Consider the following 25,216-nt stretch of genomic DNA (forward strand, 5'->3'; position numbering starts at 1 on the left):
TGACTAAATAATTTCATAATGTTAGGTTTAACACTTTTGGTCCTTATATGGGTTTTGCTATTATGCACCTTGTCTATTTAGTTTATCATAACTCATAAGTTAGATACATTTTGCTCACTTATTAAGAAATCATTTACTTACGATTTTTGTTTTTAATTTTTGTTGTTTTAAACGATTTTTAGGTTTGTTTTTTTTTTCTTTTCTTTTTTTTTTTTAAGAAAAAAATCTTGGACGAAGCCTGAGATCACGTAATAGTTTAAACTAATTTACGACATTAGAACTTTATTTTATTATATATTCAAAATATATCTTTTACATTGTTTTAAATACCATAATATTCTAACCACAGATACATATTACATTAATTCTGATTATATAAAAGATTTTACAATTAAAAAGAAAGGAAATAAAAGGGTCAATGATTCGTATTGACAAAAATATTATAACTTGGTTTTAACTATTCCAATGTATTAGTTTCATTTTTATTAGTTTTGTTTATTAAGATATTTTTTATTAATTTCATTTATTTATTCAATTGTATTTTAATTTTACTTTAAAAATTAAAAGGAAGTGAAGTGTGACATTTTCTAGGCTTTGAAATATGAAAAAAAATATAATGATATTGAGGTAGCAAAGAAAAAGTGAGCTAAAATAACCACACGTAGCAAAGAAAAAGTGAATGTTATAATGAAACTATGAAAGTATACGCTCCGGCCTAATTAAGCAGTCCGATGTGAATAATTGTTTTTTTCATGGGGATCTTTCTAAGGGTGTCAATTTGATCCAATACATCCTCACCATATTCTTTGCTTTGCTTAAGAAGGCTGTTAACGCTGTGTTTTTGATACGTTACTGTTTTACTCTATAAATATAGTCCGAAAGAATAAATGAATTGAATAAAGATTTGGTGTCGTATAATGATGTATTTATGTACATTTTAGTGATCTATGTATGATTCACCTGTGTAGTAAAAAATAATGAACCAATCAATAAGAAGCTCGGGATCGAAGAAACAAAAAGACGAATATACCCCTGATCGAAAAATCAATTGCGCATGCATTCTGGTATCGGATACTTTGTGACATCACGTCCCGCCTTGCTGGTTCTAATAGCAGGCTGCCCCATGGAATCACGGTGCAAATCAAAGATAATCTGATTAAACTTGTTTTCAGGAAGCAAAGGGTTCAAGAAATATGATAACATCTGTCTTTTGTTGGGCGTAATGGTCTTTTTATGCCCTGCGTATGCTCTGTGTCCTTGGATGGCATGCCCCATGTTTCCACCATGAGAAGGCATGAACACATCACTGTTTTCAGAAACAATGTAGTCAAGGGCAGCCATAATTGAAGCTTTTCCAGCAAAGGGTTCTAATTCCCCTGGTAAAGCAAGGTCTTGTTTGTTGTAAAAATGAGGGTATTCCTTTGTTAATGGAAGCAATGCTTCTTTCCCTCCTAATGGATCTCCTCCTGCCCAAAAGATCCTTGCGTTCTTTGGAGCTCGTAGAGCTTTCAACAGCCTGAGATATATTCATCAAAGCATAATACATCAAACTGCAAGTCCAATATATGATGGAAACAAAAGCCTTAAATAAAAGAAATAGCGATGAAGCTTACCGTGTGACCTCAACAGCGTTTAAAGGACATAGACCGGCTAGCTTTCGGTCATGATAAGTCATGTTGGATCTTGAAGTTAGGAGTTCGGGGCGAAGCTTTCTCTCGTTGTAGATTATTTCATCATACTTTGAACTCAACCCTGGAAGACATCCGGTTCTCACCCAAACATCCTTCTCCATTCTAAGGTGAAGAGCAAGATAAGGCCCTTTGCTTCTCATCCTCTCTGTAATCTTTTTTCCTAGTTCAAAGATTGGTGGGGCAAACCTCAATGCGTGAAATGCAACCTACAAAAATAATCATACGCTGGTTAATTAAATTGTTTACGCAAAAAGTTTATTTTTTTTTTACAAGGCCTCACAGCTGACACATGGGTCCACTAGGTGGCTGCCCACAAAAAGCCCAATCCACGTTGGATTAGGAACTCCCACACTGCAGTCTGGAGTTGGTAAGACTCCAACCCTTGACCACACCCCAAAACAATTGTGCTACAAAGTCACATGCATTCATTCATTGTACCTTGCATCGAAGCTTTTGGAGATCGGAAGGAAGATCCTTGGAGAGTCTTGAATCTAGACCCCGTAAGAGTAGAACACCTTCTCTTCTCATCTATATAAACAAACAAAAACTACCCTCATTAAAAACGAAAAAGAAAAACATCCATTATCTCGTTGACTCATTAGGCAAATCAAGAAATTGGCTGAAAACAACAAAAGTAGATGCTTTTTATCAATTCAAACTTGGGCGATTATACTTGGATCTTCTATGTTAATTGTGGAATCTTGACCAAGTAAACAAACATAATCAAGCTATTGATGGAATTCGTAGTTATCTTAGATGATTTGTAATATGATACATAATTTGAATGAGAAAGAAAGAAAATCCACATACCCTTCTGTGGTAACGAGAGCGAATCCATTGAGGGGAAACGTGAAGCGGAGTGTGTTTTTCCTCCACTGGTCTTGACATCAGATGGTTTGATGGCAAAGACGAAATGATTCTAACATCATCTGCTAGAGTTCTCTTGAAGTGCTCAACATCAAATATATCAGAGAATTCACTGCACCCACAAATTAGAAATCTAATTAACACACATATCACGGAAACTCTCCAATCATTCTATTTTAGGACAACTGAATTTGATAAATTTGGGTGTCTAAACACAAAAAACGTGTTATGGATGACTTTTCTCAAACAAGTAGACTGCCACAAATATTGTTGTTAACGCATCGCTGCATCCAAGGACAGCACGAACCAAAATTCGTGATGGAAAATGAAAGACTGATATTGCTATAGGAAAAAAAAATACGAACAAAAACACAAACCTTTCATCTCCCCAAATAACATTGACTTGTAAGATTGGAACGACAAGAGTTGCACCAAGGATCCTAGCAATCACAACAGCATCAACAATCTGATTCCTTTGTTGATTCATACCACCAGAAACCACCACCACCAAATACTTTGTTCTGTCTTTCAAAATCTCAACGCTTGATTTCTTATACTCTTCACTAAAATCTAAACAAGGCCTGTACCCAAGCCCATCTGGCTGTTCCCAGAAATCACTATTTTCCTCATATTTTTCTTCAAGTTTGACCGGAGCACTCAGAACCCCGCTTGAGATTATGCTCGAATCGTCATTATTTTCGCTATTCCCACATGGGTATGGTGCAAAAGGGTCGAAATTATACATTTTCAACATAAAAAAGAACCCACATATAGAAAGTAACAAAAACCAGATCCTCGGGTTCTTAAGAATCTTCGATCTCGAAAAAGTACCAATCTTCCAAGCAGCACTTGCCTTTTTGGGTGAAACAACCAGAGATTGAAGAGAAGTAGATGAGAGAGAGCTTATGATCTCAGAAGGTACGGAGATGTAACAGTGATGCTGCTGCTGCTGCTGCTTCTTGTTATTACCACTCTTTGAAATCGCCATAGAAAAATCAGGAAAATAAGCTTGAATCAAGGAAGAGCACCGGTATTGTTGGTTTTATGTATATGTTATTGATGATTTCGTGGAAAGTTTTAGAGAGAGAAAGAGAGCGGCCGGAAGAAGAAGACCAATCACCAAAGAATCCGCGTTGTGTTTGGAGTATAAAGGAAGGAGAGAAGAAATGAATGTTTGACTGTTTGTGTTCTGTTAGATAGATATCGTGTGAAGGAGTTTATTATGTAATATTGTAATGTAATTGTATATAACCCCATTATCCTATGATAGAAACCTACCTAATCTTCGTTTATTTAAAAACGACAAAGAAGGAAGGCTTTGCGCCTTGCGGTGGGTAGTTTAAGCCTTGAACTTCGCCTTCATGCGGTGGGTAGTTTAAGCCTTGAACTTCGCCTTCATAGTATTCGATCATTTTCCAATTTTTTTTTTTTTATTATTTTTTTTCATATCACGTCTCATGTCATTCTTTACATCTCCCCACAGGCCCACACCATCATCCACTTTAGGCCACCCGGTATGGGGGTAGTTTCACGCGTCTTGGGCTGAGGTGGCAACCTCTCCCACACGTGAACACCGCCCCCAAGTCCGGTGGGTTGCTTGTGGCGTGGGGCAGAAGACGGACGAAGACGATGTGTTTGATTGGCCAATTGATTTTCGAACGTTATAATATGACCGTTTAATAAAAAAAAAAAAAAAATTTCAAATTCTCTATATATACATCCATTTTATTCATAATTTCCACTAAACCACGCCCACATTTTTTCAAAACAAACACACACATCAAACCAAAAAATAGATAATTTTCCACCTCCAATTATTTCGTCTTCCAATGATAACGATTCCGATGACGATTTTATTTTGTATACGCTGTTATCTGCGACACGAGACGTGGTACGTGAGAGGGGCGAAAGTTCAAACGTCGACAAGAAGCATAGAAAATGGATCAACCGGGATTGAGAGGCGGCACATGAATTTTTGGTATGTGATTATTTTGCCGTTGATAGTTTATATGATCTATCTAAATTCGAAGAACGTTTCTGTATTGGTAGAACTTTATTTTTACGTATAGCTAGAGATTTGACACATAATTATGAATTTTTCAATTACGATGGGATGCTAGAGGTAAACGCGGTTTTACCACAATACAAAAATATACGACCGCTCTTAGATAGTTGGGATATGGTATAACCGTAGACGCATCATATGAGTATCTGAAAATGTCTAAGAGGACGGGTCGATAGTGTAAATATTTATTTTGTGAGCATGTCATAGAGCTTTACCGTGACATATACTTGCGACATCTGACTAAAAACGATGTCGAACAGTTGTATGTCGCACATCAAGCGAAACATGGTTTTCCAGGGATGCTTGGTAGCATTGATTGTACACATTGGGAGTGGGAAAATTGTCCCAACGCGTGGTGTAACGCCCGCAGATCCGGGCTAGTCAATTTAGAGGCAATAGGGGTCGAAAACGACTTTTCGACAAATGATTATTTAGAATAAATAATCTTAACCAAGTTGTAGAATATGTCTTAAGGGTTCCGTACATATAAAGAACGCCGAAATCCGAGTTATAACGAAGAAGTTATGGCCCGTCGAAGTTTTACAGCAAAACCGGCAAGACACCGGGAGACGTAAATAGTGAATTTATGATAGAGGACTTTTTAACCTTAGTGATCTAAACCAAAGTTGTAGTATATGTTAAACCGAGAACATACAAAAAAGAACGCCCAAATCTGACTTTGTATGAGGAAGTTATGATTTTTTCTAAGATTTGGCATAGCAGTGCACGACCCGAAATTCGAATTTTAGTTAGAGCGGTTTTTGGCTTACGCAACCTTAATGAGAGTTTAAGATCTCATTAATAGGAACTCAACGGTAAAAAGACAGACGAAAACGGAGTCCGTATGAAGGAGTTACAAACTCTTCGCGGTCATTTAACAGTCTAATCTCCTCCTACTGTTAAATTTAAAATCCGTTGAGAATTAGCCAATGGAGTCAAAAGGAAAGTTGTAGATCTTGTTTTTACCTACGCGTGGATATAAAGAACGTCAAAAACGGAGTTCATATGCGAAAGTTATGAATTTTTAAAGATTGGCTGTTTTACCTGCGTCCGGCGCCACTTGTCAGCACCAGACTTCGCCTTGGAGCCTACGCAAAACTCACGATGTGAACACCCTTTTTCACGACGTGAATTGGCCCAGACAGCCTATAAATAGAGTTGTAAATCACCCCCAAAGCTCACACCTTTCATACTCTTTCTCTCCCATTACCCCCAAACCATCTTCCCCTTTCCCTAGCACCTCCTAGGTACTAGAGGCGAGTCCCGGAGCGCCAGACGGCTCCAAGAAGAAGAGTCTTTCGGCTCGGGAACGCTGCTCCAGCGGAGCCCGGTTTTCTTTAAAACCCGCTGTAAGTGAGCTACGCCTATACTATTTTTAATATAGCTTTCAAATAATTATAATAATGTTATTAGGTCCTTAAAATAATTATTATGAGTTATATAGAGTGTTGTTTAATGCTTATATAATAATAATAATAATAATAATAATAATAATAATAATAATAATAGCTAGACTATTAATTTGTCGCGGTTATCGTCAGACTAAACTCTAGTAATATTGGTACTAGGTTTTATCGAAAAAAAAATTGTTTTGAGGGTATCGAAGCGCTGTCCGAGTGCTGAGTCACCACATTTCAGGTGAGTGCATAGTTACTTTCATCTTACACATAGATATGAAGTATTTTATATAAATTACGTGCTATGTGTGCATATTACCTGAGTACTTGCTGTCTATGCTGGATGAACGATTTTATACACGTTTTAAATGATTTAAACTGTATATGTATTTTATATCTACGAAAATGTTGGGGTAAGACATGGGGAGATGTAATAGATGAAATATGAGTTGGATGATGAGTTGAGAGGTGAAATAGACTGTGAGGTGAGGGTGAGAGGTGGACGATGTGAGAAGCCTTTTTCCCAAATGATGGCCCTGTCATTCAGCAGAGTATGGATGACAACCACAGACTATTCTAGACAGTCCAGTGGAACACTAGCAGACTCGCAACCTGTAGGTGTTGTGAACGATGTGTTCACCAGTGTACTATAAAAACCCATTGATATGTATTGCGAGTGGACTATCGAAAACGATACTGTCAATAAAACCCTGGCAGATGCGCCTAAATGACTCTACCGACAGATGCGCGCCTAAAAGGACTATTCCGGCAGATACGCGCCACAGAGAATGTCACAATTTTGGCAGCTGCGCCTAAGTGACAGAACTAGCAGTTGTGCTTGATAGATGTGTCATTTACAACGATGGAATTCATACATATTCCTTAGGATACTCCTTAGGAATTAATGAACAAGAAATAGCTGATTCTTAGGGTAGATCCTTAAAAATAAAGAAGATAATGAGGATGGGTAATTGGGTTAATTGTTTGATGATTAAACATAATAATTATATTATTGTGGGTTGAAAACCCTATGTACTCACCAGGTTTCCCAACCTGACCCACTCAGTTTATTTATATCACAGGTGTCGATATGAAGTGACATTACACTGAGAGATTAAAGAGATATAGATCACTAGTGTAAATAAATGTAAGTTCCATTTATGCTTATGTTCCTGTATTGACAATGACATCCCAAACGTTTTAAAATGAATAAAATACGTTTCTTCGAAAATGTTTTGATAACGTATTTATCGTATTTTTCTGGGAACAAATTCCGCAACATTTTTATGAAAAGAAGTACTCTGATTTTTATAAAGCATAAACAAAAATCGGTCTTTTCTGGCCGTGAAAATGGGGATGTCACACGTGACGTGGCCAGTTCACGCAAGGTGATCATGGGGTGCCGACTGTTATTTTGGAGGCGGTGGTTTCAAATGACCTATGGTTTTGGCATGCATTCTTTGGTATGGTCGGGTCAAACAATGACTTGAATGTGCTCCAAGCATCTCCGATATTTAACGATATTTTACAGGGCAAAGCACCAGAAATGTCATATGTTGTCAATAGAAATGAATACAAATATGGGTATTACCTAGGTGATGAGATATATCCATAATACACTACGTTTGTCAAGTCATACACATTTACGGCCGACGATAAACGGAAAATGTTCAAGTTAGCACAAGAATCTGCAAGGAATGATGTAGAACGGGCGTTTGGAGTCCTCAAACAAAGGTGACACATAATCAAACATCCGGCACGAACATGGGACAGAGAAAAATTGAGGACCGTGTTTACTGCTTGTGTTATTTTACATAACATGATAATAGAAGAAGAGGGTAGGGCTATTTGCTCATATACCACAAACGATATACTTAACCCACCCGCAGTAATACAAGTTGGGAGTCCGACATACTTCTCAAGGGTTTTGGAAATACAAAACCGTGAAACACATCACAATCTACGACATGATTTGACCGAATACATATGAGAACGACAATTTCAAGGGCAAAATGACGGTGAAGACGACGATGATGACGATGGTGACGATGAGGAGGATAACGATGGTGGAGACGAGGCGGATGATATCGGTGACCACAACGACGACGATTAGAATTTTCCTATGTTTTTAATGTTTTTTTAATATTTATTTTATTTAGACAATGTAATGTTATTTTTCTATGTTTTTTATGTTTTTTAATTTTTATTTTATTTAGACGATGTAATGTTTAATTTTACTAATTTATGTTTTAAATTTCTATGTTTTAATTGATGAAATGTGCTCTTATTTTTTTATGTTTTAAAAAATTAATGTATGTTATAAATTATGTTTTTTAATTAATATAATGGTCAAAAAAAAAAAAAAAAAAAAAAAGAATTTGTGGAGTGGTAACCATTTCCAGTCTTTAGTGTGTTAGTGGTGGGTTGGGTGTGAAGTTGACATGACGCATATGTGACAGTACTTTTCCGGTGGGGTAGGTGTGACCACTCCCCATAGCCTTATAGATCAACATAAAAAAAAATTAACTGATGCTTTTCTTTTTAACCGACCATGATCGATGTTGAGACTTCGTATATTGCCACTAAGGTTGTTCATTATTTGGATAAAACTGAATTATCCAATTGGACAATTTGGATTGGACTATTTAGTTCGGATATTCGGATTTTTGGATTTTTGGATTGGTTTTCAACAAAACTGAATTATTATTTTGGATTTCGGATTGGTTTTGGTTTATAAAATGAGAACCGAATAGTTCAAAAAAACCGAATAAACATTTATTATTTATCTATTTATAATATATATTCATAGTTATTTATTAGTTTTGTAATTTAATTTTTTAAATAGGTTCAAAACGTTTCACCCGATAAAAAAACATTAATAAATATTTTCTCTTAAATGTTTTCTATCTATAAAATATTTAACTATAATATATCTTCTTATTAGTTGTTTATTAATTTCAAAAATAATTTGTTTTTGTTTCTTGCGTAAAGTTTGGTAATATTATAATTATATATCGTTTTAAAATGTTTTGCTTTTTTAAAACCGAATTATAAAAACTGATCCAACCGAATTGTAATTGGATCGGATCGGATTTGAATTTAGTTTGTACTATTCGGATCCATGTTTTGAAAACCTAAATCAATTTAGATTCACTTGATTACACGTTATTTTGTTTTTGTTTTTGTCGCAAGTTGTAGAGAAACAGGGGCAACAAAGAAAAGTAAAAAACAAATTTATTTCCTCCTACTTTCATTTAGTTGGTCTTTTCATTTGTATCATTTAGTATGCTACTTACTTATTAATTGGACTTTTATATTAATTAGAAAAAGGCCCGTGTGTTGCACTGGTCATTCTTTATAGAAAAAAGAATAGAGGATAGAAGAATATGTCAGACGAAAATTCCAAAGAATAAAATAAATTGATTGAATTTAACAACTTTTTAAAAAACATGTGACGAAAGTCTGAATGTTAAAAAGTTTGGGTTGATAATAGAAAAAAAAGTATCAAAATAAAATAATGTTGAAAAATAAGAGACAAAACTGTAAATGGATTAAAGAAACAGAGCATTTTTTAGAAAATATAAAAAACATGTGAAAAAAGTCATAATTGAATCTTTTTAGAAAAAAACAAAGGATAAAAGAATACGGTAGACAAAAATGATGAACAATAAAGAAAAACGGTTGTAAAAAAATAAAAGTGAAAGTTTAGTGACAAAAATATAAAGAATAAAAATAAAGTGGAAAATTTATAAAGATAAAAATTTTGTTGAAACATTAGTGGCAAAACTATAAAAAATAAAATAAAATGGTAAAATTATAAATAACATAAAATGGTAAAATTATAAAGGGGGAAGTTTGCTGCTCAAACTTTCCATGTCCTTTAATATATATATATATATATATATATATATATATATATATATATATATATATATATATATATATATATATATATATATATATATATCTTAAAACATTTTTTTTCTTTTGTACTTTTTTAAAAAGCTCTTAAATTTTTACAAATTTTTAAGTTTTCAAAAGATTTTAACCTATACATTATCGATAAATAAATGTATTTTTTAGAATCTCTTACCGTTTATTTTTAGTTATAACTTGTATTTAGAATTTATAATATTTTTGTTGGGAGGGCCGACATGATTAATGGGTTGGGCGTGGAGCTCAATGAATTTCTTCTCAACCGTAGTGTTTTATTTTAAAACTAGGCGAATGTCTGCGCGTTGCGTGGGATATAAAAAACTATTTTATATTAAAAACAACTAAATCATTGTTATTAACAATTAAATAATAATTTCATAAAAAAAATGATTTTTAGTATTGTTATTATGTTGAACTATATTATAAAAGATAATGTTGGAACTTGAAGTTGTTTTGCATATACAAAGTTATATAATTAAAATAGAAAAAAAATTAATTTTTAAAAATAAATAAATCGTTATTGTTATCTATTAAATAATAATTTCATATTAAATTAAAACATTTATATTAAATATTATCATTATGTAGAAAATACGATAATAGAGACATCTTTTTATCTATCTTAAATTGTATCATTGTGTACAACATATGATAATAGAGACAATTTTTTTTTATCTTAAATAGTAAAAAAAATGTTTTGTATCATAAATATTACCATAATTATGTAAAACATATGATAATAGTGACGTCTTTTATAAGGTTAAAACTTTAAATTGTATTACATACATGGTTGTAAAACTTGGCTAACACAACCAAATACTCGGCATGTTACTTAAACTCGGCCTCCAATGGAAGCGAGTTTGCCTAACTCAGCCAGAAGACACTCGGATCCTTATTAAACTCGATCCAAATCTAACAGATACGATCCAAAATTATTTTCGAAATTCTGAAATTTAATTGGTCATTTGTCGACAAAGACAATCTCACTAATAAATATACTCAACGTCCTACAAAGTTAGATGCAAGGAAGATCTCATGGCTTAGTCCCTTTAAAATATTTCCCAATCTTTCCTATTTATAGAGGAAAATATATTCTCTTGTTTACTCTCACGATCAATGTGGGATGAAGACATTTTACTTAAACTCATTTCTTTATTTGCCAATAATTTCATTTTGTTAAATAAAATATTAAATAATAAAAATAAAACGTTATCCAGAAAATTTATTGTTCAATAGTTCAATTTTTCAGTAATCTCGTAAGTTGCTATAAAAAATCAAGTTTTTATTGAATAACTTTTTGTTAAATCCTAAAATCATAAATTAAGTTAGGTACTTAATATAGAAAGTTTGTGTATATGTATTTTCATGATTCAAAATGTCATTATAAAATGAATTCATTTATAAAATATAATCGAGTATATATTTCGTGCTTTTGAATCAAAGTGATTTTTTAAACAATTATAATTTTATGTTTAGGTAGATTTTTTATATTTATATAACATTATGTAACTTATAATATTATTATAAACAATTTGAATAATTATGGGAGTTTCAAATGTATGTGTTGAAAGGAAAATGTTTCATTTATCGGTCCAAATTGATCAAACTCGGACCGATTCAACTTAATATACCAAACTACATAATGTTTTTTCTATTGAAACCCGGTTTGTATATATTTTGTGTTTTTGAATCAAATTTATTTTTCAAACAATTATAATTTTATTTTTAGGTAACTTAATTATAATATTATTAGAAATAATTTGAAAAATCATGGGAGTTTCATATGTATGTGCTGAAAGGAAAATGCTTCCTTTATCGGTCCAAATTGATCAAACTCAGACCGATTCAACTTAATATACCAAACTAAATAATGGTTTTTCAACTGAAACTCTGTTTGAACCTAAAAAAATCTTGTTCAAAACCATTTTCAGGATTCTAAAACTTAAATGGATAGTTGCCAATAAAGACAGTCTCACCAAAGAATACCCTTAACATCCTAAAAAGGTAGGCATAAGGAAGTTCTCATTGTTTGGTCCCTTTGAAACAATTCACAACCTTTCCTATTTATAAAAGAGGAAACATTCTCTTGTTTACTCTCACCATCGAATGAAGACATTGTAATAAAACACGCTTTCGTGTTAATAAAACATTATTCAACTTATTTAGTAAAACACCATTTCTCTTGTTTACCCTTTCTTTATTGTTCAATAGTTCCATTTTTCTATAATCTCGTAAGTTGCTATCCAAAAAAATAAGTTCTTATTGAATAACTTTTTGTTCAATTCTAAAATCATAAATTCAGTTAAGTACTTAATATAGAAAGCTTGTTTATATGTATTTTCAAGACTCAAAAGTTCATTATAAAAAGAATTCGTTTATAAAATATAATATGTGTATATATTTCGTGCTTTTGATCAAATCGAATTTTCAAACAATTATAATTTTATTTTTAGGTAGATGTTTTTTTTATATTTATATAACATTATGTAACTTTTTTAAAATATCATTGGAAACAATTTGAAAAATCATGGGAGTTTCAAATGTATGTAGTGAAAGGAAAATGCTTCTTTTATGATCCAAATAGATCAAATTCGGACCAATTCAACTAAATATACCAAACAACATTTTTTTTCTAGTGAAACCCGGTTTGTATATATTTCGTGCTTTTGAATCAAAGTGATTTTTCAAACAGTTATAATTTTAGGTTTAGGTAGATGCTTTTTTATATTTATATAAAATTATGTAACTTATTTATAATATTATTAGAAATAATTTGAAAAATCATGGGAGTTTTAAATGTTTGTTGTGAAAGGCAAATGATTCCTTTATCGGTCCAAATTGATCCAGCTCTGGTTCAACTCAATATACCCAGGTACATAATTTTTTTCTAACTGACACACGGTTTAAACCTGAAAAAAATCGGTTCAAAACCATTTTTGGAATTCTAAAAGTTAACCGGACACTTGCCAATATAGACAATCTCACCAAATAATACCTTCAAAATCCTACAAAGGTAGGCATGAGGAAATTCTCATGGTTTGGTCCCTTTGAAACGTTTCATAACCTTTCCTATTTATAGAAGAGGAAACATTCTCTTGTTTACTCTCACTGTCGATGTGGGATGAAGACATTGTAATAAAACACCCTTTCTTGTTTATAGAACATTATTTAACTTATTTATAATATTATTGTAAAGAAATTGAAAATTCATGGGAGTTTCAAATGAATGTGGTGAAAGGAAGTTAAAAAATGGGGTTTCAAATGTATGAGATTCAAGAAAAATGCTAGTTTTATAATTATGTATGATAGAGTTCCATCGAATTTGTTATAATGACACCCTTAAATACGCAAAGTCAATCACAAAAAAAATAAAAGACAAAAAACTATAGAAATGGTCTTTATAATTTTAACATTTTTTGTTTTAAGGTCCTAACATAAAATGAGTTTTTCTTTTGGTGTTATACCATTTTGTGTGGAGTACCGTATCATCCTCAAATATCGACTCATGATTTCAATATTTCTAGACGATGAGATATGTTCGGTGTGCCGTAAGGCATGTTTGGACTCTTTTGGAGAGCATGCAGTTCATTGCAAAGAACTCACGAGGTTCAAATACAAGCACACTATGGTTAGGGATGTTTTGGTTGACATATTTAAGTATGTCGGAGTTTCCGCTAAGAAAAAGACTCTTGTGAATTTCCTGACTGACCCAACAGAAGGAAGGTCAACCCTTAGACCGACTGATGTTTTTGATTTTTAGACGGGTTGGAAGGAAACATGCATGTGTGGACCTTACAGAGGTATCCCCTCTCGTAGGCTTGAGAATCAGAGGTTTCACGGCGGGACATACTACATTAAAAGCTGCCACATGCAAGGTCACCACACATGAGAAAACATGCATGGAAAATCAACACGTGTTTATACCATTTTCATTTGATACATTTGGTTTCCTTGCGTCAGATGCAGTGGGACTTCTTAGTAGAGTACAACGGATCATGCATAACAATGTTATATCCTCTAGATCTATGAATGTAGTCTTCAAGAGAATTGACTTTACCATATAAAAAGGCTTAGCGGCGCAACTTGTTGCCCGTTTGTCTTCTCATTCGTTGCGATGATAACTAAGATGTATCAATTATTATGTTTTGTGAAATCAAATTAAAACTTTAACTACACTGTTATTTTTTTTAAATGACAATTTTATCCTCAAACCACATGGAGTATTTCCGATGTGTTGTATTTATACAATGCTAATTTTTGCATCTATTCTTTTTAATTTTATTGGATTATTATATATTAATAAATATTGTTTTTAAAATATAATATTTATATATTAGTAAATATTACTTTATTAAATTGTTAATTTTTTGATTAATTTTTATTGGACTAATGTTTTTTATTAGATTATTAAAGTTTAATTTATAATTTCTTTATATTAATAAATATTATTTTATTAAATTATTATTTTATTTTTAATATATAATATATTTTTTTTTAAATTTTAGTGCTTCCAACACAAAATCGTCGGAATACGCTAAAATACCGCCCCTATCATTTTTGCGAATAGAATTATTTTTGGACCTTAACAAAAAAATTTACAAATCACAATGACTGTTTCTATAGTTTTGGATTAATAAGACTTTCGGCTGGATTGAAAACTTGTTATATGTTATACTGTAGATAGGTAGTTGTAGTCGGCGGCGGTGCCAAAATGAAATATCATGGATGGCACACATTAATTTTGGGTAGCACAGTTAAAAAAATTACACTACATCAAAATATATTTTAAAAAATTTCAACTATATTTAAAAATAAAAGGGATACCAAGATCTATTATTCTAGCCGCCTACATAGATCTGCCCGTGATTATAGTTTAGCAAACACTAAAATATTTTAGTAGTTGTTTATGGGGAAGCCAGTCTGCATATTATTATTATTTTAGTAGTTGTTTACATTTTGAAGACCGTAGTGTATGCAATTCTTCGAAATACAAAGCTTCTAATAGTTATTTAAAGAATAGGAATAAAACTCAATAAAAGAGAAACAACAATGGATAACATGAAACCAAGAATAATGGGAAATAATTGGCATGATTCTCAAATACACCGTGTCACAGCTGGTATTCTCCATTATTTTCCCTTTACGTTTTCTCTACAATCCACTAATCATTGTGCTTTTTAAAATTAAGCATATATATATATATATATATATATATATATATATATATATATATATATATATATATATATATATATATATATATATATATATATATATATATATATATATATATATATATATATATATATATATATATAGGGAAGGGTTATATGGAAAACAAAAAAAAACCCTAAAATCATAAAAATACATAAAAAAATACTTAGAGATCTCAAATCTTTTTTTTTTTGACTTTATATTCTTAAAAATCACAGCTTTTTTTTATATAAATTTGCTGAAAAAAAAATTTAAAAATCGATTTTTTACATGTGTATATATGCATAATTCGCAGGAAAAAGAAAAACAATTTTATGTGCATATACTTATATTTTTACATGTGTATATATGCATATAAGAACATGTGATGTATGCATAAAAAATGGAAAAATGACTTATTAAGGTAATTAAATTTTTGGTATGTTTACATCTAGGTAACTATCTTTTTTTATATACATCTAAGTAACAAACTTGTTGGAAATGTTCACATATGACCATTATGACCTGTTATAGCAGGTTAAATCCTAGATGTGAACGCTTTCAACAAGTTCATTACCTAGATGTGTACAAAAAAAATAGTTACCCAAATATGAACAGTACGAAAAGTAAAAGTAAATTACACAAATGGTCACTGTGGTTTGGGGGAATTTGTGTTTTTGGTCCATAACTTATTTTTTTAACTCGTATGGTCCCTACGATTTATTTTTGTTACGTATTTGGTCTCTGTCTTACCTAAAAAGACTATTTTGCTCTTATTCATTTATTTTTTAATTATTTTTCTTATTTATGTATTTATTTTTTATATATTTAAAAAACTTAATAGACCCCACATATCTGTATCTCCTCACCATAAACCTCAAACCACATTTGAGAAATTTAATTCGGATGATCCCTACTGTTTATTTTTGTTGCGCGTTTCGTCAATGTCTTACCTAAAAAGACTATTGTGTCCTTATTAATTAATTTTTTTTTAATTAATTTTCTTATTTATGTATTTATTTTTTTATATATTTAAAAAAATTAATAGACCCCACTTATCTGTATCTCCTCACCGTAAACCTGAAACCACATTTGAGAAATTTAATTTGGGTCTTACTGGTCACCATCCTATCTCTCATCCTCCCCAACTTCTATTTATGTTCAATCTTTAGTAACGTCGACGTCTTCATCATCCTTCTTTTTTTTGGTACTTCAACTCTGACAAACCAACACCATGTCCTACTGTCTCTTCATCTTTAGTGGGTTGTGGTGTTGATTCAACGGAGTTGAGGACCGAAAAAAGAAGGGATGATGAAGACGTCGATATCACTAAAGATGGAAAATAAATAGAAGTCGAGGAGGATGAGAGATGAGATGGTGAAGAGATACAAATATGTGGGGTCTACTAATTTTTCTTAAATATATAAAGAATAAATACATAAACAAGAAAATTAATTAAAAAAATAAATTAATAAAGACACAATAGTCTTTTAGGTAAGACAGAGACCAAGCTCGTAACAAAATTAAACAGTAGAGATCATCCGAGTTAAAAAATAAATAATATGGATCATCTGAGGAGATACAAATATGTGAGGTCTATTAATTTTTTTAAATATGTAAAAAATAAATACATAAATAAGAAAATTAATTAAAACATAAATTAATAAGAGCACAATTGTCTTTTTAGGTAAGACAGAGATCAAACACGCAACAAAAATAAACAGTAGTGACCATCCAAGTTAAAAAATAAGTTAGGAACAAAAAACACAAATTCCCCCAAACCACAGGGACCATTCGTGTAATTTACTTTTACTTTTCGTTTTTTTTTTTTTTTTTTTTTTTTTTTTTTTTTTTTTTTTTTAATATTTGGGTAACTATTTTTTTGTACACATCTAGGTAACGAAATTATTGAAAGCGTTCACATCTAGGATTTAACCTGCTATAGCAGGTCATAATGGTCATATGTGAACACTTCCAACAAGTTTGTTACCTAGATGTGTACAAAAAAAGATAGTTACCCAGATATAAATATACCGAAAAATTAATTACCTTAATAAGTCATTTTCCTTAAAAGAATTCTTTATTTTTTCCTTTTGTTAACAGGTTAAGTCCTAAATATATAATATTATGACTAGTAAAGTCAAAATAAATAACGAAAAAAATAATAAATAAATAAATAGATGTCTCAACCTTTTCTTTTAAGAAAAAGTTCCATCCATTTTGTTTTTTTGCCACAATTGTTTTTCTTTGAAAAAAAAATCTAAAAAAACCAAAGTTCGTAAAATTTAATTCTCTACAAAATAAGCACAATCATGAAAATTTGAAAAAAAAATTATTATTATTATTATTATTATTTTATAAAACAACCAGAAAAAAAAATCATCCAAAAATCATAAAACTTATGGGATATTTCTATTTAATATACTATTGACTTTGTAAAAATAATTTTTCAAAAAATAAGTTTTTGAAGTATTTATTTTTAATATTAAGAAATATTAATTTTTTAAAAAGTATTAAATATAAAATGATACAAAATGTGATGATTCAAAATATTTATAACTAAAAAAATGATTCAATTTTTTTATGTTCCTTAATTTGTTATGATCTAAAAATATTTAGACTCAAATATTTTCTAATCCTTAATTATATTTTTTATGATTTAAAATATATAATGGTCCATAATGTTTTTTGAACAAAAGCTATATTTAATTGAATATATTATTGATCCAAAATCTTATAATTCAAAATTTGATTCAAAATTTTATCATCCAAAAGTAATATGATTCAAAAACAGAAAATATTATGATCTTTAATATTCTTCTTATTTAAAATTTTATAATTGTTAAACATTAAAAATTCAAACCGATATTTAGTTAAAAAAAACACAAAAATAAAGAAAAATAATAAATACAAAAATAAAGAAAAACACTAGTATCTTCAAGTACGTAGTAAAGACCAAAATAAAATAAAATAAAATAAACCAAAATAAACGAAAATAAATAATAAAACCCACTTAAATGACGATACATAGACGTTCGCCGCACGTGATTAAATCCTCGAGTTTGTATTAATTTCCATGGACGTGGGTTACGTGTGAACGCACCACGACCACATTTGGGTTTGATGTTTGTGGCCTTGAAGAAATGGGTGGTGGGGAATTATCGTCGCATTCATCACCATTTTTTAAGTCCTCACCGGAATCAGACCATTTTACACACACACACACATATATATATATATATATATATATATATATATATGTGTGTGTGTGTGTGTGTATATGTGTGTGTGTGAGCGCGTGTGCGTGTGTGTGTAAGATCAAATAGGAACAAAAAACCAAAGGACCTTTGGCCTAGAGGTATCAATGTGTTGAAAAGGTGTACCTCCCCTAAGGGGTTGAGCGAAGTCTCGTTGTGGATAAAAGAAGTAATATAGGAGTAGGATTTTGTGGGTGTGTGTTAGACGTCTAAAAAAAGACAAGGAACTCTAGGTACCACCCTTTTTTAGCAAATTCTAAACATTTTTTATGTTTTTATAAATAGACAAAAAATAATAAGGGTGTGATGGTCATTTGGAGAACATAAACATCAAACTTAATAAGATCTTATATATGGAATCATATCACGCTCTTAAACATATTTGTTCCTTTCAAATCCTCTCAACTTTCAAAACCTATCCCTCTTCTACAACAACAACCATCACCTATCTTCGACGACGGTATACCACCACCACCTACTTACAACGACTATCCACAACCGCGTATTATCTCCTCCATGTCATTGCCTCCTATCGTCGACCAACCTCATTACCATCATGGTTATGACCTTCTCCAACGGCTTCTAAAAGATATGAGTGATTCCAATGTATTTTTCTCATTTCTGGTGGTGTTCGTAGTCCATGTATGTCTAGATTTGGTAAGATATAAAACCTTCGCCTCCAGATCTAGAACCTCTGCCTTTAGATATGCCCTCACTGCTGAGTAGGTGCCTCTTGCCATCGAACTCGCCATCTCCTACCACCGAAGAACTATCATCATCAGATGTACAAGCTCTAGCCGATTCTAGATCTATAATTTCCTAATCAAATCTACGATATTCACATCTAGATATATAATTTTCTATTGTAGATCTATGAAGCTCCTAAGAGGATCCACCACAACCCCCTCCTTCCATATCTACTTCGTTTCCACCTTCTTCAGATATGTGGTTCATGTTTCATTAAACATGTCTAGAAGATGTTTTGTGGGAGTCCTAAAATGCATTAGTAAACTACGAATTTATGTGGTGCACACAAGGTGTTTGATGAAATGCTTCAAAAAAATCAGGTATGTATTTAAGCTGTGAATACTGTGAATGAAAGTCTTGAATCTAAGTTCTAAGTTAAGAATATGACTGTGAATGTATATTTTTTCGGTATTAAATTGTGAATTTATTGTATTAAATTGTGAATTTATTGTATTAAATTGTGAATTTGTGTATTAAAATGTGAATAAATTGTATTGAGATGTGAATTTTATGTAATAAATTGTGAATTGACTGTATTAAGTTGTGATTCTTTTATGAAATATATTTTTCCTTCTGAAATATGAGATGAAAGAAGCACTATGCAAAGATCTAATTTTCTCTAATTGTGAATAAAGTATGTGCCATTTAAACTATGAATATTGTGTAAATAAACTTTACAAGAAGCACTATCCTCCAAATCTAAAGGTATAAATGTAATACCCGGCTCTGAAAGTATATGTTATTGGATTTCATAGGCCCAGGCTAGGGGCATTTTGGTCTTTAAAGGGTTCGGAGTTTTATTCGAGGAGTTTTGGGCTGAGTTGTGTCACTAGAAGCGTAGGGCTTCTCACCACCTTTTCGTGGATATAAAGTTCGTTGGAAACGGACTTAGGATGAAGGAGTTATAACATTTTGAAGTTGTTGTCATTTATGGTCCCTCAATGGAAAAGTTGGCAAAGAAGGGCCATGCAAGGAAAGTAGGAGGCGCATGGGTACGCCCATTGTATGAAAGGAGGTGGACGCGGGAGCTTTTTGGCGTACGCCCAACGTCTAGAAACCTTAATTTTAGGGCATGCCACTATATAAGGAACATAATGGCCCAAACCCTAGCCTCCTTATCTATCCCTCAACCCCAGAGAAACCCTAGAACTCCTCATCTCTTCATCCTTGGGTAATTTTGACTTCAAGAAGCTCATTTTGGTGGTGTAAGCTTGGAAGAGGAAAAGAAGAAGATTGGCAAGGAGGAACCTTGGAAGCTGGAGCTCGTAGATCTGAGACAGCATCATCTTTTGGAACTCTTTGGAGGTATAAAGTTCACAACTTTACTTAAGAGTGCTTAGATCTAGTGTGGTTTAGTTATGGAGTACTTTTTGGTCCAAAGGTGGAAGCTTTATAGCTTAAATCCGATTTCTAGGCCAAGGGTTGCCACCCTTGGTGCTAAATGACTCCCTAGAACAGAAAGTTGTTACCTTGATGGTCTTAATGGAGCCATGCAAGAGATATGACCATTTTCATGGAAGTAGGTTGTCACATTTTGAGTTTGGGCTTATTTGATGGGTTGCAAGCCATCAAATAAGCAACTTTATGGATTAAGACGTGGAAGAGGACTTGGATCTGAGTTTGTAGCCTCTGGATCGAGGTATTAAGCACTTAATGGAAAAGTGGCTTAACATGATTGTACGTTGGGTGTACGAGGAGGTAAGTACGGCGTACAAGCCACCAGCGAGTACGCTTAGCATATATAGGAGTACGCCCCGTGTACTCTGCCAGTTTGGGCTTTGCGTCATTGGGCCTCGGTGTGGGCTGTGCTTTGGACTTTGGGCCTTTAGTCCATAGTGGGCCATCAGGAGTCAGTTAATATGGGCCAAAATATGTCATGGGCTTAAGGTAAGGCCCATTAAAGGGGTTGGGCCCAATGTAGCAAATTGGGCCACTAGTGGGCTTGGGAGGTTTACCTAGTATTGGGCCTTGTGTATCATGGTAGTGAACTTTGGGTATGCACCAAGTTGGACTAGGAGGAGTAGAATGGTCATTCTACCCTATGAAGGATTGTTGAATGGGACTAAGTGATGTTTTGGTATTAATAGCTTGAGGAGCCGAAAGATCAACAGTTTAGGGATTTATTAGATAGCAGCCAGAGGGGTATTAGCAGAACTTCAGTCGTGCAAGGTGAGTCTCCTTATTGTGTGAATGGGTCTACGACCACAATGCCGGACCATGTAGTTTATGAGTAGGAAGACCCGAGGGTTGGCCCTAGGCACCATATGCTAGTATGTGATTCCGGATCAAGGTCCAATGTCGGGCGGGTGCCCGAGGAATGTTTATATGATAGTTTATACTTGTTGTCTGTGTAATACACGTATGTGCCTGGTAGGGAGGTGAACGTGGGCGAGGTCTTGTATCTCACCAATAGCAGAGTATGGACGAGGTTTAGTATCTCATTAGTAGCAGAGCAGGGGTGAGGACCGAGATAAAGGAGAGGTGAGTGTGGGTGGGGGCCCATATCTCACTACCAGCAGGAGCATGGACGGGGTTCCATGACTCACCAATAGCAGGATAGGGGCGGGGCCCAAGATACGTGGGGCCTTAGTACAGGAATATAGTAGAGTGTATTTAGCTTAGGTGTTATGTGTTATGTTATATGTTTGTATGTGTTTAGCGGGCGAGGCCCAGAGACAGGCGGGGCCTAAGAGAAACATATTTGTATATCGAGCGGGGCTCGAAGCCAGGCGGAGCCTGGATCAGGCGAGGCCTGATGCCAGATTCATCCGGAGCGGGGTGGGGCCCGATGTAGCGGGCCAGGCCCAATGCTTGTAGTATGTGGTATGTGGTAGGTTGGGGAACTCATTAAGCTTCGTGCTTACGGTTTTCAATTTTGGTTTCAGGTACTTCTGGTAGCGGAGGGAGGAGCTCGGGGTGATCGCATGACACACACCATTGATTGTTTAGCCTGGGATGTTTTACTCTGATAAAATAAAATAATGTTTTAGACGTGATAGTCTGATCTGAAATGTTTTGAATGAATGGTTGACACTTTTGGTTTTATTATCAAATTAAAAAACAAAATTTTTAGTCATGATTTTTGGGTCGTTACAATAAATGTAAGTTTTAAGTTGAGAATGTGAATATGAATGTATATTTTTGTGTAATAAATTAAGGATTTATTATCTTAAGCTGTGAGTTTTGTGCATTACACTTTGACTCAACTATATTAGACTGTGAATTGACTGTGTTAACTTGTGATTTTTTATAAACTTTTTGTTAAATAATGATTATGTATGGATGTTCGTATTAATTTACTTTTGAATATATTAATTTTTATCTTGTATAGATATGTAAGAATGTATTAGTTTATTTTAATTATTTTGAGTTAAACTCTGAATTAATGAATTAGTGTATAATTGATTGTATTAAGTTGTGAATTTTACTTACTAAACAAAGAATGGATTGTATTAAGTTATATATTTTATATGAACTTTGTGATAAAATATGAATGAATATATGCATGAAAATATTATACGTTGAATTCGTGAATTAATATGTTTATTAAAATTTGAATAAGGTATTTTCAACTCTAAATGTCTTATAACCAATATGTTTTTTTGAAGAGATCTACAATTTAGAATAGAGTATATTGAATTTGTCAAAGCATAATTATATTCTTTTTATAAATTTTTTGTATATTTGACTGCAAAAATTAAATGGTATGTGTTTAAAATTATTACCAGAGAAATGAGACCTACAATGTGTGTTCTATTAATTTGTAAATATAACTAGAAAAATGCCATTGATGTTGATGTTAGTTTGGCGGTTGTCCAACGACAAGTGGTAACTAGTTGTATACTAGGGAACAAAAGAGTTTGTTTCATGTAATATTAATGTTTAGTTTATCCAAAATGTTCTTAATGATTTTTTTAAATGGTTCCTAACTTTTTTTGGTTCCTATTTGAAACACACACTCTCGCTCGCTTTATATATATATATATATATATATATATATATATATATATATATATATATATATATATATATATATATATATATATATATATATATATATCAAATATGAATAACAATGTTTAATCACAAGCGAATAATTTAACACATGTGATTAATATATATATATATATATATATATATATATATATATATATATATATATAATAAAAAAATTATGAAAAAATAAAAGAATTTGAATATATATATATATATATATATATATATATATATATATATATATAAGAATTTTATACTGATAAGAATTTTAATTTTAATGAATTAAAGTTTTAAAATTTTAATACATTTGAAAACATTTCTATAAAAATAGCATTCCAAAACGGATGGTCATGATTCTTTTTCTCGCGTTCTCATTTTCATAATTGTTCTTGTTTGAAATTAGTTATGTGTGTGTGATTGCTAAAAACGATACCCTTATTATAAATAATAACATAAACAGTTCTAAAATAACTATTATTTTAAAACCATTTAAAACAAAACCGCCAAGGATCCAATTGCATTAGTTAGAAAGATAATAAATTAACCAAATGATGTTTATACAGTCCTTTGAAGCCTTTAATCCCACTTGTTTTTGAAGAGTTGATAAAGATGACATGAGAGCCCAACGGAGAGCTCCTATATAATATACCCACCAATAATTTTGAGTCAAAAAGAATGCTAGTTCGTAACTTGTATTTGATGGGTTTTAGCCATAAGAACTTTCCTATGTGCGCATGCAAAACCCTAATGCTTGGATCTAGGCTTTCTAATTAAATATGCTTTGAATCCAAGACTTCTAATGACTAAATAGATATAAGAACAATACTAAATCAGATCTAGAATCATACCTTTGAATCTCTTGTTTGATCTTGTTGTCTTGGAGCTCTAGAGTCACAATTGTCACTCCTCTAATGGCTTACAAACACCAAATAGCAAGAAGGATGATTTGGGAGAGAGGAGAGGGGAGGAAATCGGCCAGGGGTTCTCTACTTTAGATCAAGTGCCGATTTCCCTTTGCCATATGGTCTATTTATACTTGTAGACTCCTTAAGGGTTACAACCTAAACCCTAGTTGGATAATCTTCTCTTAAAGCAATCCAAATCCATTCCTTAGATAGACTTGGACGATTTGAAGCTATCTCTAGCTTCTAGAATCCGTCCACCCCTATCCAATATGTATTTACAGTCTAAAGTTTAACTATCAAACAATTGACAGTTTATACCCTCTTATTTAATTAATCTCTTTAAGTCACCAAATTAATTCTAATTAACTTATGACTTATAGTAATCAAATAACAATATTATTATTCTTTATATTATTCTCATAATATATTAATAATATTTATTCTCTCTTAATAAATCATCCTATCAAGTTGCTATGGTGAAGGCAACCCAAAAGGACCATGCACAACCGGGTCAAATACTTGCCTAATATAGTTGCAGCCTTAGACACTATTCCAACAGTCTCCCACTTGGATAAGTCTAATAACTATATACACAAGTACAATTCGATTTGCAATCGTAGCTCTCAAAGACGCTGTCAAACTCTGATCTAATCAATCTTGTACTTTAGATAAGGGATCGTACAGTCCTCTGTTAGATATCATGCTGACAATTCTATGGAATGATCAGTCAAGCATTTAGGTTTCTCGATCTCTGGTTTATTCGACATAGAACTTAATCGAACACATCAATTTAGTTCTGATCGGGCCCGACACATAAGTCAAATCAAATCATCGAGCGGCCGAGATATCGCTTTTACCTTCTTAGATAAAAGTTACAGATAAACTTCGACTTATATGCATTTACTTATTCATTAATCAACTATACACAACAATGCGTTTTATAACATCGAGTTACTGATGCGTTTTCGCATTATCAATGTACAATCAATTAACAAATAACAAACCATATATCTAGGTTTTAAGACTATATGATATTATCGTCTTGCGATCACCCTTTTATATCATATTCCATAAGGTGATTCCAGCAAGCACGGGTTTGTTCCAATGCTCAAAACTAGTTCATAAGCACTCATGAACGTTGCAGCAACCCTTTGCTATGTAT

General features: G+C 32.2%; 1 protein-coding gene across 1 annotated transcript; it reads right to left on the reverse strand.

Annotated features, from left to right (window-relative positions):
- Nucleotides 1–871: 871 nt before the first annotated feature.
- On the reverse strand, nucleotides 872–3,759 carry LOC145101853 (O-fucosyltransferase 20-like). Its single transcript, XM_079039144.1, has 5 exons — nucleotides 2,936–3,759; nucleotides 2,502–2,670; nucleotides 2,130–2,219; nucleotides 1,614–1,897; nucleotides 872–1,516 (listed from the first exon to the last, which is right to left on the reverse strand). Exons 1-5 carry the CDS (start codon nucleotides 3,544–3,546, stop codon nucleotides 1,045–1,047), a joined length of 1,626 nt encoding a protein of 541 aa, XP_078895270.1. The 5' UTR covers nucleotides 3,547–3,759; the 3' UTR covers nucleotides 872–1,044.
- Nucleotides 3,760–25,216: the final 21,457 nt, after the last annotated feature.

The sequence above is a fragment of the Lactuca serriola genome, chromosome 1 (assembly GCF_051521515.1).
Source record: "Lactuca serriola cultivar US96UC23 chromosome 1, Lser_US96UC23_V15, whole genome shotgun sequence".
Classification (NCBI taxonomy): domain Eukaryota; kingdom Viridiplantae; phylum Streptophyta; class Magnoliopsida; order Asterales; family Asteraceae; genus Lactuca; species Lactuca serriola.